Source organism: Anabrus simplex, chromosome 2, assembly GCF_040414725.1.
Source record: "Anabrus simplex isolate iqAnaSimp1 chromosome 2, ASM4041472v1, whole genome shotgun sequence".
In the NCBI taxonomy this organism is placed as follows: Eukaryota; Metazoa; Arthropoda; class Insecta; order Orthoptera; family Tettigoniidae; genus Anabrus; species Anabrus simplex.
This window is the reverse complement of record NC_090266.1, coordinates 773,573,036-773,589,549: the sequence shown is the minus strand read 5'-3', so window position 1 is coordinate 773,589,549 and position 16,514 is coordinate 773,573,036. Positions and strand designations below refer to the sequence as shown.

At 39.2% G+C, this 16,514-nt stretch overlaps 1 protein-coding gene across 1 annotated transcript in view; it reads left to right on the top strand.

Annotated features, from left to right (window-relative positions):
- Window positions 1–16,514, top strand: part of Bulli (regulator of MON1-CCZ1 complex protein bulli) — a 214,775-nt gene that overhangs the window by 99,039 nt on the left and 99,222 nt on the right. The window contains exons 7-9 of the mRNA XM_067141454.2: window positions 730–895; window positions 14,141–14,204; window positions 14,299–14,404. Coding sequence (XP_066997555.1) covers window positions 730–895; window positions 14,141–14,204; window positions 14,299–14,404 — 336 coding nt within the window. The remainder of the gene's footprint in view (window positions 1–729; window positions 896–14,140; window positions 14,205–14,298; window positions 14,405–16,514) is intronic.

Below are 16,514 nucleotides of genomic sequence, written 5' to 3'. Positions count from 1 at the left end.
TAACAGATACTTGCATTAGTCGTGTACTGCTCATTCTCAGTCGTACGTGATTGTGTCACTTCGGATTCTTATGTCTTTACAGCGTCAGACCAGGTTAATCACATGCTTATGTCATTGACTACACATCACTCGGGAAGCTAATACTCGGTTGTATTGTATGCATACAGTTCTATCGGGGTCACTATTCTAGTGTAGTTTGGATGAAGCTATGCGTTTATTTATTGCTAGAGAAGTAATTGTAACTTACATGCTGCATGTACTAATCAACTCAACCTCTCTGTCTTATTCCTTCCACAATAATAATCTTAACACATTTCACTCTTATGAGCAGTCACCACAGATTACCCTCATCTCCATAATATTTACGTTTCTAGATTTTAGGGTTGTTTCTCATTCATTCTATCATTCTACAAATTTGCCTTATTGCAGAGCATTCAACTGGGCTCTGTAGTTTTAATCAAGGTAACTGCCATTTGGCAGTAGTAGTGTGTTTCATGAAGTATGCAAATGTCTAGCACATTTGTACTTCCATGGAATTGTGCATTTTGTTTACTAGGCTGTTTACGTCTTATTCTATATATGAGACATTTTTGCAACATAGTATTCGGTAAAGATCAGAGTGATGGTTTTATCCAAAAAAAAAAAAAACAGTAACAGCACATATATCTCAATTTACTACATGTCCCTTATCTTAACTCCTAAACCATTTTTTTTTTTCTGTACTTACAGACATCGATGTTATTTGATATAAATTTGAATGGAGAATCTGATGGTTTTGTTACCTACCATCAACCTGTGGCTGCTCCTCAGCCTATAAAACCTTTCAGTCTGCGTTTACCAGCAGCAACTGCCAATCAAGTACTCATGGAGCCTGCCCAGCTGAAATGTGAGCTGTGTATCCTTTGATGTTTAATGGTTTGGCATGGTGTTCAGATGTAAATATTATGTAAATCTTGAAATGTTTATATTTATGTAGTTATACTGGCTTTGTTTTGTGGTTGGTCTTGCATCCTTATTATATATTGTACTGATATCCAATTTGATTACAAATGTATTGAGATTAAGTGGATGAAAATGTGAACAATCATTCAATATCAAATAATTGAGCTTCCAATCCCTGGAGTTAGTGAATTTGTCTGTCAGCATCATTAGGAAAAACCCTTTTGATCATTGCTAAAAAAGCATTTGCTGAGCTTGAAGATGTACTTGATGCTAATAGACCCATCCACAGGTCTTCATTTCAAAAACTTTAGTTGGACTATGTACTAAATATATTATTCTCTTCTTGATAAAGAAACTGAACGCACTCTCGTTCAGAAGAATCAGCAGTAAGCTTTGTATACCTCATCGTTTTGTAATAAAATATTTCTCGTCATACTCTATGATATACATTTGTCAGATGCAGACTTTGATCACAAGATTGGACTTTACACCAAATCAATACTATTTTCCAAAATGTTATCACCGTTATTGGCGAAACTGAAAATGCTCTAAACAAAATTCCACCCGATTTGCAAAATGAAATCAGATACAAAGTCAGAAAAATATTACCACAATAAATTAACAAACTTAACAAACAACAACAGAAATACCATCGACAGGATACAACTTAAGAAAAAGATAAAATTAAGAACAACAACTTATTAATAACAAAGGCAGGTAAAGGTAACATTACTGTTACTATTGATAAAAATGAATACATAACTAAAACCAAACAGTGCTTCCTTAACAACACATTTCAAATAAAACAAAAAAATCCAAACACCAAAATCCAGAAAAACCTAAAACCACTACTTAAAAACACCCATTTCCTTCTAAACGAACAAGAAATCTCAATATTATCCATAATGAATCCCAGATTACTGACAGCTAAATCATATCCTAAAATTCACAAGGAAAATCTTCCTATGAGGCCCATCATAAATTTTAGATCAATTCCAACATACAAAATATAACATTTCATTCAAACGTTCCTTAAGAAGCACTACGTATATTTGGCTAACAAAGCAATTCAGAACTCAATAGAATTTGCAAAATCACAAAAGAAATTAAAATTGAGCTATATCGCAGTTTAGTATCATACGATATCATTAATATGTACCCCAATATACCCACACAAAAAAACAATAAAACTAATAGAAACCAATATCAAAAATTATAGTGACCTAAGTATTTTTAGATTAGAAGTGTATAAATCTGTTGGAATTTGCTCTTAATAACAATAATGACAAGGGTGTAAAATATGTACGATGGAAGCAAAAGCTGTGTTAAAGTTGGAACCGAATGAACTGGATGGCTTAAGCTAACCAATAGTGTAAAGCAAGGAAGTGCCTTCTCACTTTTACTATTTATAGTAGTACTATTTATTGGAGACCATTGGTGTTACTGTTTATTTTAAATATGTGGAGTATATATATATATATATATATCATATGGCTTTACAAGTACACAAAATATCTAATATCAAATGGAAATGTCCATGTTTGACAACCAGTACAGAGCACTGGGAGTCACTTGGTGTAGAAGCCTCAGATCACCGTTAAATGCTCAAAATGGGCACTCCTTAACAATGTGTTCCATTGTCTGCTCCTCCGCTCCATTCCGCAGTCGCAGTCACCAGATGAACGGAAACCCCATTTCTTCAACATGTAACCACACCTCCCTTGACCCATTCTAATTCGGCTCAGCTTCGACCAAGTTTGACGCAGCAGTTGGAATCCCTCAACCTTCTTTGTTGGATCTTGAACCAAGTGAGCGTTGTTGGGTGGATGTTCATGCCAATGTTGTCACCACTCGAAGGTCATGCCAAAAGAACGGATACTTTTAAAATCAGTCCAGGGTGGTTTGCGTGATTTCAGACGAGTTGTTGTTGGATCTTGTAGGGCTTCGTACAAGGGAGAGTTCTTATGAGAAGAGATCTTCTTGAGCAAGTTTACCTTAGCTGCTTTCCTCCTTAGATCTTGCGAGGCAATATTAGCTAAGACAGGTAACCACCGAATGGGAGTAGATCTGACAGTACCAGTGATAACTCTCATGGCTTCATTAAGCTGGACATCAATCTTTGTTGTGTGAACGCTGTTATGCCATACAGCAGCACAGTATTCACCAGCAGAATACACAAGAATGAGTGCGGTAGAGCGTAGGGTATTGACGTCCGCACCCCAGCTACTTCCGGCAAACTTCGACATCAAGCCATCCCTCCACACAGTGTCATAAGCTGCTGCAAGGTCTACAAAAACTGCAGCTGATGGGAGACCTCGTTGAAATCTAGCTTCAACTAGACTTGTCAACGTTAAAACCTGGTCTCAGCAGCTCCAATATTTCCTAAAGCCACCTTGTTCAACAGGGGTGATTTGATCAGTGCCCTGCTACTGGTAACTAATGGACTGTGCTACTAGTACTACTGTTTATTTTAAATATGTGGAGTAACTGATGGACTGTGCTACCGGTGCTGTTTTTTCTTTTTTTATTTTTTTCTTGTTATTTGCTTTACGTCGCACCGACACAGATAGGTCTTATGGCGACAATGGGGCAGGGAGGGGCTAGGAGTGGGAAGGAAGCGGCCGTGGCCTTAATTAAGTTACAGCCCCAGCATTTACCTGGTGTGAAAATGGGAAACCACGGAAAACCATCTTCAGGGCTGTCGACAGTGGGGTTCGAACCCACGATCTCCCGAATACTGGACACTGGCCGCACTTAAGCGACTGCAGCTATCGAGCTCTGTGTTTTTTATTTTAAATATGTGCAGTAACTTATGGACTGTGCTACTGGTGCTATTGTTTATTTTAAATATATGCAGTAACTGGTGCTACTGTTTATTTTAAATATGTGCAGTAATTGATGGACTGTGCTACTGGTGCTGTTCTTTATTTTAAATATGTGCAGTAACTTATGGACTGTGCTACTGGTGCTATTGTTTATTTTAAATATATATAGTAACTGGTGCTACTGTTTATTTTAAATATCTGGAGTAACTGATGGGCTGTGCTACTGGTGCTACTGTTTATTTTAAATATGTGCAGTAACTGATGGACTGTGCCACTGGTGCTGTTCTTTATTTAAAATATGTTCAGTAACTGATGAACTGTGCTACTGGTGCTATTGTTTATTTTAAACATGTGCAGTAACTGGTGCTACTGTTTATTTTAAATATGTGGAGTAACTGATGGGCTGTGCTACTGGTGCTGTTCTTTATTTTAAATATGTGCAGTAACTGATGGACTGTGCTACTGGTGCTGTTCTTTATTTAAAATATGTGCAGTAACTGATGGACTGTGCTACTGGTGCTACTGTTTATTTTAAATATGTGGAGTAACTGATGGGCTGTGCTACTGGTGCTGTTCTTTATTTAAAATATGTGCAGTAACTGATGGACTGTGCTACTGGTGCTATTGTTTATTTTAAATACGCACAGTGACTGGTGCTACTGTTTATTTTAAATATGTGGAGTAACTGATGGGCTGTGCTACTGGTACTACTGTTTATTTTAAATATGTGCAGTAAATGATGGACTGTGCTACTGGTGCTATTGTTTATTTTATATATGTGCAGTAACTGGTGATTTTGTTTATTTTAAGTATGTGCAGTAACTGGTACTACTGTTTATTTTAAATTTGTATGTGAAGTAACTGATGGACTGTGCTACTGGTGCTACTGTTTATTTTAAATATATGGAGTAACTGATGGACTGTGCTTCTCGTGCTACTGTTTATTTTAACCCTTTACTGCATACTGTTGCCCTCAGGCAACATATAAATTTTCACCTGTATAAATGGATACAGATTGTGGACAGAGGTAGTTTTACGGCACACCTTCAACTGTACAGTCAATTAAAGACATATACCAGTGACGCCTTGTTTTTTTTTTTACAGCCCTACAACCAAAGGTACTCTTTCCACCCCCTCAACATCCATGCTTACCAACCACCGTTTATTTTACGTGGGCCCTCCCCATCACATTACCACAGGCTTCAGGAGTACCTCCGGCTCAACCTCAAAGACATTAACATATCAGATGTAAGGCTTTTCAGGCGTTTGCTCTATTAACCAGCGTTTCGTCTTAGGCCTGACACTAGACTCATCAGAGTGGGATGTGTCAGACCCTACCCACTGACACTGGGTGTATGCAGGTGAGCTTATCAGAAGCCTATATAAGAGGCGCAGTCTGATAATTGCATACGGGAGATAAATCTCCACAATGGAATTATTGCCCGCCTAGCAATTCCGAATGGAAAATTCTAATTGGTGAAAAATATCTAATTCCCTCCTTGGGATTTTATTTTGTTTTGTTTTATTTTATTTTATTTTATTTTATTTTATTTTATTTTATTTTATTTTATTTTATTTTATTTTATTTTATTTTATTTTATTTTATTTTATTTTATTTTGGTTTAGTTTAGTTTAGTTTAGTTTAGCTTAGCTTAGCTTAGCTTAGCTTAGCTTAGCTTAGCTTAGCTCAGCTCAGCTCAGCTCAGCTCTTGGCCCTCTCTTGCACTTAACCACTGTTGTGATACACCATTGGGAGCAGAGTTTGAGTAACTTACATAATATTATATAGTAAATAATAACCTACACAAAAATACATTACACTTTTCTAACTCACATTCATTCGATCTTCCAGTCATACAAGTTAGTCAGCTGCATTCAGCAGGTAGTCTTGGCAAGCAGTCTTAAATCTAAGTATTGAGGTGGAATTTCTGACACTGACAGGCAGGGAATTCTAAAGTCTAGAACCCGCCACAACTAAGGAATTGTTGTACATAGAGGATCGGTGAACAGGAGTAGAAAGGGAGGAACCAGAGCAGGTATTACTGCTGTGAAAAGAGGACAAATACTTAAGCAGGGATGAAATGTATAGTGGTCTGTCTTCAGAGAGCAGTCTGTATATCTGTATCAGTATGTGATACGTTTGTCAGGTTTCAGCCATGAAATAGTGTGATAGTATGAAGTGACATGTGTATCATAACTCAGACTGTATGTAAATCTAAGGCAACAATTAAGCGCTCGCTGAAGTTTCGAAGTCTGCTCTTTTGTTGCGTCTATCAGAATGACGTCACAGTAGTCAAGGACGGGAAGCACTAGCGTTTGTATGAGTTTGACTCTCAAATTACAAGGTAAAATATTGCTGTTTCTTTTAACCAAATGAAATATCGAAAAAAAATTTTTTTACACACTTTCTTAATATATTCAGACCAATTTAAAGTTGTGTTCATTGTTACTCCAAGATTTCTCACAGTTTGGCTGAATGGAATAACTCTACCATTCAGTATAACTGGAGGAATAGTTTTGTATCTTAGTGTGGCCAACAACTTTTGAGAGCCAATAATGAATGCTTGTGTCTTGTAGGGGTTAAGAAGGAGGAAATTTTTCAAGGAGTAAGCATTAAGTTGCTGAAGGTCAGCATTGATGCCTGTTATGATATGAGGCAAATCAGAGGTCTTACAGTGACGGTAAATTTGTAAGTCGTCCGCATAAAGATGGTAGCTACAATTCTTTAAATTAGATGAAATGTCATTTATATACAAAATAAAGAGCAGTGGGCCTAAAACACTGCTCTGCGGCGTGCCTTCCTTCCTGGTTAGCCAGTGAGAGGTTTGATCAAGGGTTATAATTCGTTGCACGCAGTTTTTGAGGTACGATGAAAAGAAATTAATAGTTCGTTGATCGAAGTAGTAAGATTGCATCTTGTTTAATAGAGCTTGGATGTTTATACTGTCAAATGCACTACTGAAATCGAGGAGAGTAAGTAATGTCACCAGTCTTTGGTCTATTGTGTGTCGGATGTCATCAGTCACTTTGAACAGGGCAGTTGCTGTGCTGTGTCCCTTCTTGAAGCCAGATTGCAATGGGTCTAGGAAAGAATGGTTGTTTAAGTATTCCAACACCTACTCATTAACCAGACACTCGAGTGCTTTGGAAATCGCAGGTAAGATAGAAATTAGTCTGTAGTTGGATGGTTGGGAAGGGCCAGGTTTCTTAGGCACAGGGTTAACATTGGCTGGTTTCCATAGTGAAGGAAAGGTTCCGTTTTTAAGGCAGTAGTTAAAAATGTGGGTAATAATTGGTAAAACAGCACCAATAATGTTGTGTACGAAAGTTACAGGGATATCATCCACTCTTCTGGCTTTTGATTTGATAGAATATAATACATTTTTAACTTTATTAGCAGTAAAAGGGTGGAAAGTAAAATGTTGTTGGTCAGGTAAAGGGTTCATAACAGAGTTGGGTACTGAGTTTGGGGAATTTAGTACATTAGATGGTGTTCTTTCTTCAGTAAAAAACTCATTTAACTTATCGAGTGGTATGTCTGGCACATGAGGTTGTTGCTGAGGTTTCCCTATGCCTAAGAAATGAAGCGTGTTCGAAGCACTGCTACAATTCATGTGTGCAGTCATGTTTTGCAAGTAATTAAATTTACGGTTTCTAACAAACTGTTTAACTCTATTTCTAATGATACGATAATTTTCTAAGTCACTTTGGTCACGAGTTCTTTTAAAGCTTCGGTAAAGTGCATCACGGTGGGCCATCATGTTTTTAATTTCAATATTTAGCCAGGGACAAGGTGGACGAATAACTTTTATCTGTCGCTTAGGGGCGTGTTTATCGTACAGAGTGATTACAAGGGAGTTAAACTTGTCTACTTTCGCGTCTATATCGACCAATAGGAGTATGTTGGACATTATAAATTTTCCAGCTAACTCATTCCTGGTTGCCAGCGTTTCGCCCTCGTGTGCTAGACTGGGCTCATCAGTTGGTACCTAGCACACCTACCAAGACGCTGGCTAGTGCATACCATGGAGGCCACTGCATAGGCTAATTGTAGCCACCGGCAGTGCCAATGCACTATGCCAAATATTTCAGATTCCCTATGGGAATCAACATCTATATCAATAGGAGTATGTCATTCCAGGGTAGATTGTAAGCGTCATGTCTTAACTTGTCCATATCAATACCTTTTGTGTTTCTGGAAATAACATACTTAGGTTTATATTTTGGCATTCGGAGGGAGTAGGATAGGTAGATTAGGTCATAAGTGGAGATGGCTGGGACTGGAATCTGTCCGTGAGTTATAACTTTGTTTGGGTTATTTGTCACAATGTGGTCAATGAGCGTGTGTGTTTCGTAGTTTTCTGTGTTAGTGTGATTAGTAGGCTCTAAACGGAGAATGATCATATCACAGGAAGAAAACGTGTCGATAAAATGTTTAGTTTCGTACGTTTTAGTAATTAGATTAGTGTTGAAGTCACCTATGGCAATAATATGCTCGTAACTAGGCAGTACGTCAACTAAGCGAAATTCGAATTCAGTCATATTTGTTATTTTGGGTGGTTTGTACACAATAACTATAAGGAGTTTCTGTTAGTTAATAATGACTTTGACAAACATGAATTCTGACCCTAGCTGTGCATTGTTAGATGATACACATATCACCTGGCTTTTTAAGTCGATTCTGCAGTACATGGCCACCCCACCCTTCTGCCATCGGATCTGTCATGACATAAGAGGGAATACCAGTCAAGTTGTACCATACCAGAGGGTATACTCAGTGTAAGCCAGCTTTTGCTAATACCAAGAATATGGTTATTATTTTCCCTCATTATGGCTTGAATTTCGTCGAAGTGTGCTACCAAGGACAGTGCGTTGACATGGCAGCACTGTAAACAGTTGGTAGAGGGAGATAATGCCTGTTTGAGGAGCAAGCCGGTGGTGAGAGGTGACAGGGTGAGAGGGGGGGGGTTGTTGCCAAGGTCAGTGTCAGGTACGGAGCTCTGGATCAGCTGAATAACAGATTGTTTTGTTTTTGCAAGTTGCTTAACATCGCGCCGACACAAACAGGTCTTATGGCGACGATGGGACAGGGATGGGCCAAGAGTGGGAAGGAAGCGGCCATAGCCTTAATTAAGGTACAACCCCAGCATTTGCCTGGTGTGAAAATGGGAAACCACGGAAAACCATCTTCAGGGCTGCCGACAGTGGGGTTCGAACCCACTATCTCCCGAATACTGGATACTGGCTGCACTTAAGCGACTGCAGCTATCGAGCTTGTTAACGAAATAGTATAACAGAAATAGCATGCAACTTAACTTGACATCGTGGTAAATGCTTACACTGACTACCACTAACACACACACAGACACGCACATAATACACTTACAAAAAGACTTATGAATAACAAGCAGATGCATTAACGAACTGTGCTGTTTCATTTCAACTGTCACTGTTATCCTGCAGATTTGCAATAGTAGTCCCAGTGTACAAGGGAAAGGGAGCAGATTTTTTACGCTGTCCAGTTCCGTGACAGTGGTGATGCTGTGTTACGTTATGCTGCTGACTGAATACTTCTGCGTTCTTTAAGTCCTCACATGTACATTCCCCTTCTTCATTGATGATCCCTGGAATATCCTTCCTGGAACGTGTTTCTGCCTTAAAGTAATCTATACATATCATTCCATTACTCCCTAAAATTAATATGGCTGCTGTTAATGTTTGCCATCATGTTATTCGTAGCTGACTTTCGCTAAATTCAAATTCCTATAAGCTCCTTCAATCTCTCCTTACTCCCGCAACCATTCCTATCTCTTATTCTTTCCAATCTGCACCTCCTTCTTAATCTCTTTATTTCCCTGTTATAATATAATGAATCCTTACTATTCCTTACTACTTTTAAAGGTACATACCTGTTTTCACACTCCTCAACAATTGCTTTAAACTCGTCCCGTAGGCTGTTTATACATTTTTACTTATCATTTTCCATTGATCATAATTGCTCTCTCTGAATTTCCTCATGCTTCTCGTATCAACTGTATGGTATTGCATAATAATCCTACTTTTACAACATTCCTTTCTGTCAGATTTATTTTAACTATGATAAAGACAGCTTCATGATCATTTGTAAGGTAGGCCCATATTTTGTCCCCTTACCAGATGTGGACTTGTAGTAATTCAGGAATATTATGTACAAGGCTAGAAATTGGTGTATATATTACTGAATATATTCTCCACTTACAGGCAAGTTACAATGAAGCTGTTATATACCGGGCGAGTTGGCCATATGATTAGGGGTGCGCGGCTGTGAACTTGCATCCGGAAGATAGTGGGTTCAAACCCCACTGTCAGCAGCCCTGAAAATGTTTTTCCGTGGTTTCCCCATTTTCACACCAGGCAAATGCTGGGGCTGTACCTTAATTAAGGCCATGGCCACTTCCTTCCCACTCCTAGACCTTCCCTATGCCATCATCGCCATAAGGCCTATCTGTGTCGGTGCGACGTAAAAGCAACTAGCAAAAAAATATATATATATAATTACTGTTATAACATACGGTAGTCAATATTTGACATAAACATAATATAAAATGAATCCCCCTTGTACATGGAAACTAAATGTGGTGCCCACAACCAACTCTTACAACAAGACAACAGGATGAAGCTATGCGTGTGCGCATGGCTAAACATTAGGTACCAACCGTGCAAACTGGAAATCCCTAGAGGGACAAAATTATGTGCAGGGACAGAATTTGGCCCCCTTACCTTACCATCTGTCACTTCAGTTTCTCTGTAGAGATCATCTGGTTTTATAAGCATCACGTCTAGAATATTTTTCCCTCTGGTTGGTGCATCACATTGCGTCCGGGGGATAGTGGGTTCGAATCCCAATGTCGGCAGCACTGAAGATGGTTTTCTGTGGTTTCCCATTTTCACACCAGGCAAATACTGGGGCTGTACCCTAATTAAGGCCACAGCCGCTTCCTTCCCACTCCTAGACCTTTGCTATCCCATTGTTGCCATAAGATCTATCTGTGTCGGTGCGACGTAAAGCAAATTGTAAAAAGCAAGGTTGCATCGCTTTCATCGCACCGACACAGATAACTTTCTGATTTAGGTGTTATTCATATTCCCTTCCCAGTTAACATTTGGATTTGGTAAGTTTAAGTCACCCGCTACAATAATGTGCATTGCTGTGTCATTCCTCAATAGCTGATTATCTTCTCAAATAATTCCGTGCCAGTGTCAGCCTTGCCAGGTTTGTATGCCCCAAAAAGATCAAGTTGCCTATTATCATTTGCGATAATTCTTACACATACAATTTCATGTTTCTTATCCTTAACATGTTTGTAGCTTATGAATTGTTCTTTCACCAGTATGAATACTCCCCCTACTATCACTCCTAACCTGTCCCTACGATATGTACTCCAGTTCCATGAGAAAATTTTCGTATCCGTAATATTACTTCTCTGCCATTATTCAGTTCATATTACAGTATTTGATAAATATATATCGATTAAATTAATTAATTTTATTCCTTTTTTTATAATACTTCTACAGTTTAACACGAACAATTTTATGTCATCCTTACTTGACTTCATACTTCCTATACTGTCATCACCGCTCCCTAGTTCATCCCATTTCCCTGAATGTACCTTCTTATAATTCTTGTAAACAAACCCCCTAACTTATATGTACCATTGCGGTTCAAGTGAAAGCCATCTCAGCATAGATCCCTGTCTTCTACTCACCCATTAAGATCTACACATCTAGCTCCCAATTTCCCACATACCATTTCATAGTCTCGTTTAAATCCCCAATCGTCCTCCTGTCAGTATTCCTCGTACACTTCCTTAAAACTTCTTCCATGCTGCTGTAACAAGATCCCACACATCCCCAACTGTGTTAGTATCTATTCCTACTTACTTTACGTTATTGTTACCAACATGGAAAGTTACCACTTTCTCCTTTCCTCCTCTTTCCCTTCTATTATCCTCAGGACCTCCCTTAACCTAATTCCCGGACAACACTCTAGTCTGGTTCCCTTTCCTCCACACACTTTCCCACATGCCTAATAATTGAGTCACCCATGACCAGAGTCTCTTTTAACTTCCCTGATGCCTGTAGAACTCTCTTGCTCCTCCCTTCTCTCCCTCCTGTTCCACTTCCCTCTTTGTATCATCTACTGTGTGTGTCCCTTTCCTTCCATTTCCTTTCCTCTTTCCTCGTCCCTCCTCTGTAATGCCTCTCTGCCATTATTCAGTTCTGATTACAGTATTTGGTGTCCAGCTCCACGGCTAAATGGTTAGCGTGCTGGCCTTTGGTCACGAGGGTCCCGGGTTCGATTCCCGGCAGGGTCAGGAATTTTAACCTTAATTGGTTAATTTCGCTGGCACTGAGGCTGGGTGTATGTGTCATCTTCATCATCATTTCATCCTCATCATGACATGCAGGTCGCCTACGGACGTCAAATCAAAAAGACCTGCATCTGGCGAGCCGAACTTGTCCTCTGACACTCCCGGCACTAAAAGCCATACGCCATTTCATTTTCATTACAGTATTTGGTAAATATACAGTACATCTGCTGCTACTGCTGCTGGGAAAAGCAAGCAAGATACTGTCTAATAAGAATAGTTATGCTACAGTTTTAAACTGCAGTTAAGCCTATGCTAATTACAACAATAGAATCCTAGTAAGAGCTGACTTTCTAGAGAGATATTTCTCCTACCACACACATATTTCACGATAATAAAATAAGCTCACTAATTTCTAATCAAATAACTACAATACAGTCATTATAAACTGCATTTAGATGTATCCTAATTACAGTAGATTATTACTACATGGAAACAGAAACAAAAATTGCCGTTAAATGTTGAAATTCGGAAGAACTACACAAGGATTACACAACAGAGCTAAATATGTATACAGATTATTATTATTTTACCCTAGTGTGCGCTAATAGAAATGAAAAGTGTCGTTTAGTTAAATGCTGAAATATTAAAAGGATTACACAAGGATAACACATGAATATAGCACCGAGCTCGATAGCTGCAGTTGCTTAAGTGCGGCCAGTATCCAGTGTTCAGGAGATAGTTTGATGGTTTCTGTGGTTTCCCCGTTTTCACACCATGCAAATGCTGGGGCTGTACCTTAATTAAGGCCATGGTGGCTTCCTTCCCACTTCTAACCATCTTTCGTCCCATCATCGCCATAAGACCTATCTGTGTCGGTGCGACGTAAAGCAACTTGTTAAAAAACAACCTAATATAGCAGGCAAGATACTATCTAATACAATTCTCAACTGCACATAGGCATATCCTGATTGTAACAGGTTAACTGAAACAATAGAACTGGAGTTAAAACTAAATACTTGATACTTAGATGTGTTATTATTCATTTTCTACCTACACATTAACAGGGGATGATTTGGAAAAGAGAAGTTACAGTTATATTTTCTGATATTCTTTTCACATTCTTCAAAATTATGTGTTTGTGAGTTTCTGCCAAAGAGAATATGAAGACTAGGACTAACCTGCTGTTCCTTTTCAGTGGTTACTCAAAGCTGCCAGTGGGTGGGCACAGGAAGGTGTGTATCCTTCTGTTCTTCCATCACACGTGGTCAAGTGAGAGAGAGAGAGAGAGAGAGACTGAGTGTGTACATGCGTGTGCATGTGTAGATCCCATTTTGCATGGACCTGTATAAAACCGGTGATTGATTTGCTTGATTTGTATCATGGATACTCTCGCTATGATTTCTCTCTTGACACTATTTTCAGGTATAAATAATTAAAGTGATTCTTTATTCTTTCTCCAGATCTACATAATATATATATGATTCATTAATGTGGAGAAAAAATAACAAGTCTTACCTAAGCCAGCTCACAAAAAGAAAAGGAAAAGAATGTCACCAGATAGACAGACACATAGTAATAGTAATAATAAAAATAATAATAATAATAATAATAATAATAATAATAATAATAATAATAATAATAATAATAATAATAATATGGCAATGAGGCAGGATAATCACTGTTGCCTGGCCCGAGATCAACCCTTATTGGTGGTCTGTTGGCCATGGCAGAAGGCAGTGAGGCAGTATAATAATAAAAAACTAAAATAATAACATATTGCTGTGTAGAGTACAATAGTGTCAGCAGGCGGCATCTGTAACTTAAACAAACAGCATGTCACTTCCGGCCTGGTTCGCAACTCAGCGCAATCCTTTCTGAACACTGACCTTTCTGTTGTTCTAGGTATAAATATATTGATAATCAGCTTTCACCATCTAAATTATCTATATGTAACAAAATGATATATTGTTATCATTTCAAATCTGTATTTTTTTAATACAAATCTTTCCTGAGCTATCACAGATTCACCAAACTGGGTTGTGTTCCAGCCGAATATTGTGATTGATGCAAAACTGGGCTGTTTATGGTAGGCTTATGTCTCTATATTCATTACTGAAATACCTAGAAATATTGGAGTGTACCTCTTATTCTGAAATTAACAGATTCAATTTTTAATACAGGTATGTGGAGTTATGCCTTGAGCCGTTGGTCGATCTCATTCCTGACCGTTGCCTTTTAATTGACTTCCTCATGCAGCGACGAGATTCCAAGCCTGTCATAATTCAGGTAAAGAGTTCATTTTAGTTTCTTGTCACTATAAATGGAATTGATTTTTAATAGACATTACACACAAAGAAAGTAACTAGACTCAAACAAAATCCTCACCAAAATCCTGCGATAGATCATGTATGGCTCCCTTTTACTTTTGTGTACTTCATTTTTCTGAAAAATCTTGCAGTTATCCACTAGACGCCTGCTACTTTACCAGTTGGGACTGTGCAGGTGTATGCTTCAAAGGAAATCATATACTGTAATGTAGTTAAATTTCACGAAGCGTAGTTGTACCTTATTTGTGCATCAAGTTCAAGAGGTGTGGTTTTCTCATGAGGGCTCTTATCCATTTTCATAATAATTGCTGGCCCAACACAGCCATCTCTACATAAGGTCTATTATGTACATTTCATTGGGAGTTCATAGTCTATCCAGCCTACAATCCTGATTTCTCCCCTTACAATTTCTATGTATTCAGGAAGTTTAAGAATTGTCAAAAGGGGAGCGATGACCTAGATGTTAGGCTCCTGTAAACAACAAGCATAATCATCATTGCACCGGTACTTGTCGGTGGTAAGGAAAGAAGGTGCAGGCCAAAAGATCAGAGCATTTTACCAGTAGGGCAACGGACATAATCGATAAATTAGTGCAGACCAGGGCTAATTGCTATGCCAAATTTTTTATTAATTCAAACAAGCCAAACATATTACAGTTATAAGAAATATACGAGGATTGGGGCAAAAGTCATGGCAGCTATTTTTTTTCTTGTAGATATGTGAACGGATCACAATCATATATGTGTCGTGTGGAAGTTCTGCAGGCATAGTGTGTATGCAGAACAACAGATGGCTCTGTGATAGCTGGTAGTAGCGCAGCGAGGGCTGTGAAATCAGTCAGTTGGCGAGTGTCATGCGAGATGGACGTAACCCGTGTTGAGCGGCGCGCTTACATCAAAATAGCCGTTCTCCGAGGGAGAAATGCGATGGAATGTCGCAGTGAATTAGTGGAAGCCCTTGGGAATAATGCCCTACCATACCGTACAGTAGCACGGTGGGTAGGAAAGTTTCAGCAAGGACGTGTGTCAACCAGTGATGAGCAACGTTCGGGATGACCTGTCAGTGTGTGGAGTGACGTGGCACATGCCACAGGTGATGGACGCTACTGGAGAGAGGGCAAGTGGCATCGAGAAACGCACCGTCCACAGGATATTGCGTAATGAGCTGCAACTGCGCAAAATCTCATCGCAGTGAGTACCGCATGCACTGATGGAAGTTCAAAGGTGGGTGCACTATGCAATATGCTCCGACCACCTTGCACGCTGGCAACAGGACGGCGATCAATTCTTGTCACAAATAATCGCCATCGATTAATTTTTGGCCAGGGCATACGAACCAGAACTGAAACATTAGTCCGCGGAGTGGCGACTTGCTGGATCACCAAGGAGGCAGGAGGTCTGTTGGAATCCTTCCTCAGTCACATTGATGGTGATTGTCGCATATGATATCAGGGGTGTCATTGTTTGCCACTTTGTTCCACATGGCAGAACAGTGACCGCACGGTACTACAGGGACTTCCTGGTGCGACAGGTACGACGTGGCATTCGGGAGAAACGTCTGGATCTTGTGGACAGTGCAATAATCCTGCATGACAATGCAAAACCACATAAAGCAGAGTGCGTAGGGCAGCTACTGCGACGTTGGGGATGGGAAGAATTGGAGCACCCACCGTACTCTCCTGACATTTTGCCCTGTGAATTTGATCTCATTCGAAAGATTAAGGAACCGCCACGTGGTAGGCGGTTTGCAACACAAGAGGACATTGCTAATTCTGTGTGCCAACAAGTGACTTGATTCACACTTCGAGGGTCTTTGGGCCCAGGTTTGTCATGTCAAATTTATGTGTACTGTGTTGTCATTCTTTTGCACCGGGAAGGCCATATTTCTCTGTATTCTACCATAATAAATTAGTGTGTTACGATATTTCAGAGCTGTTCTTTGTCCACACATGTAGTTAACACCTTGTCCTTTCGTCTGTATATGTCACATTTTCCAACTGGACTGGTAGCTTCAAGAAAAAAAAAAAAAATAGTTGCCATGACTTTTTTCCCAACCCTCGTGCACTCAGT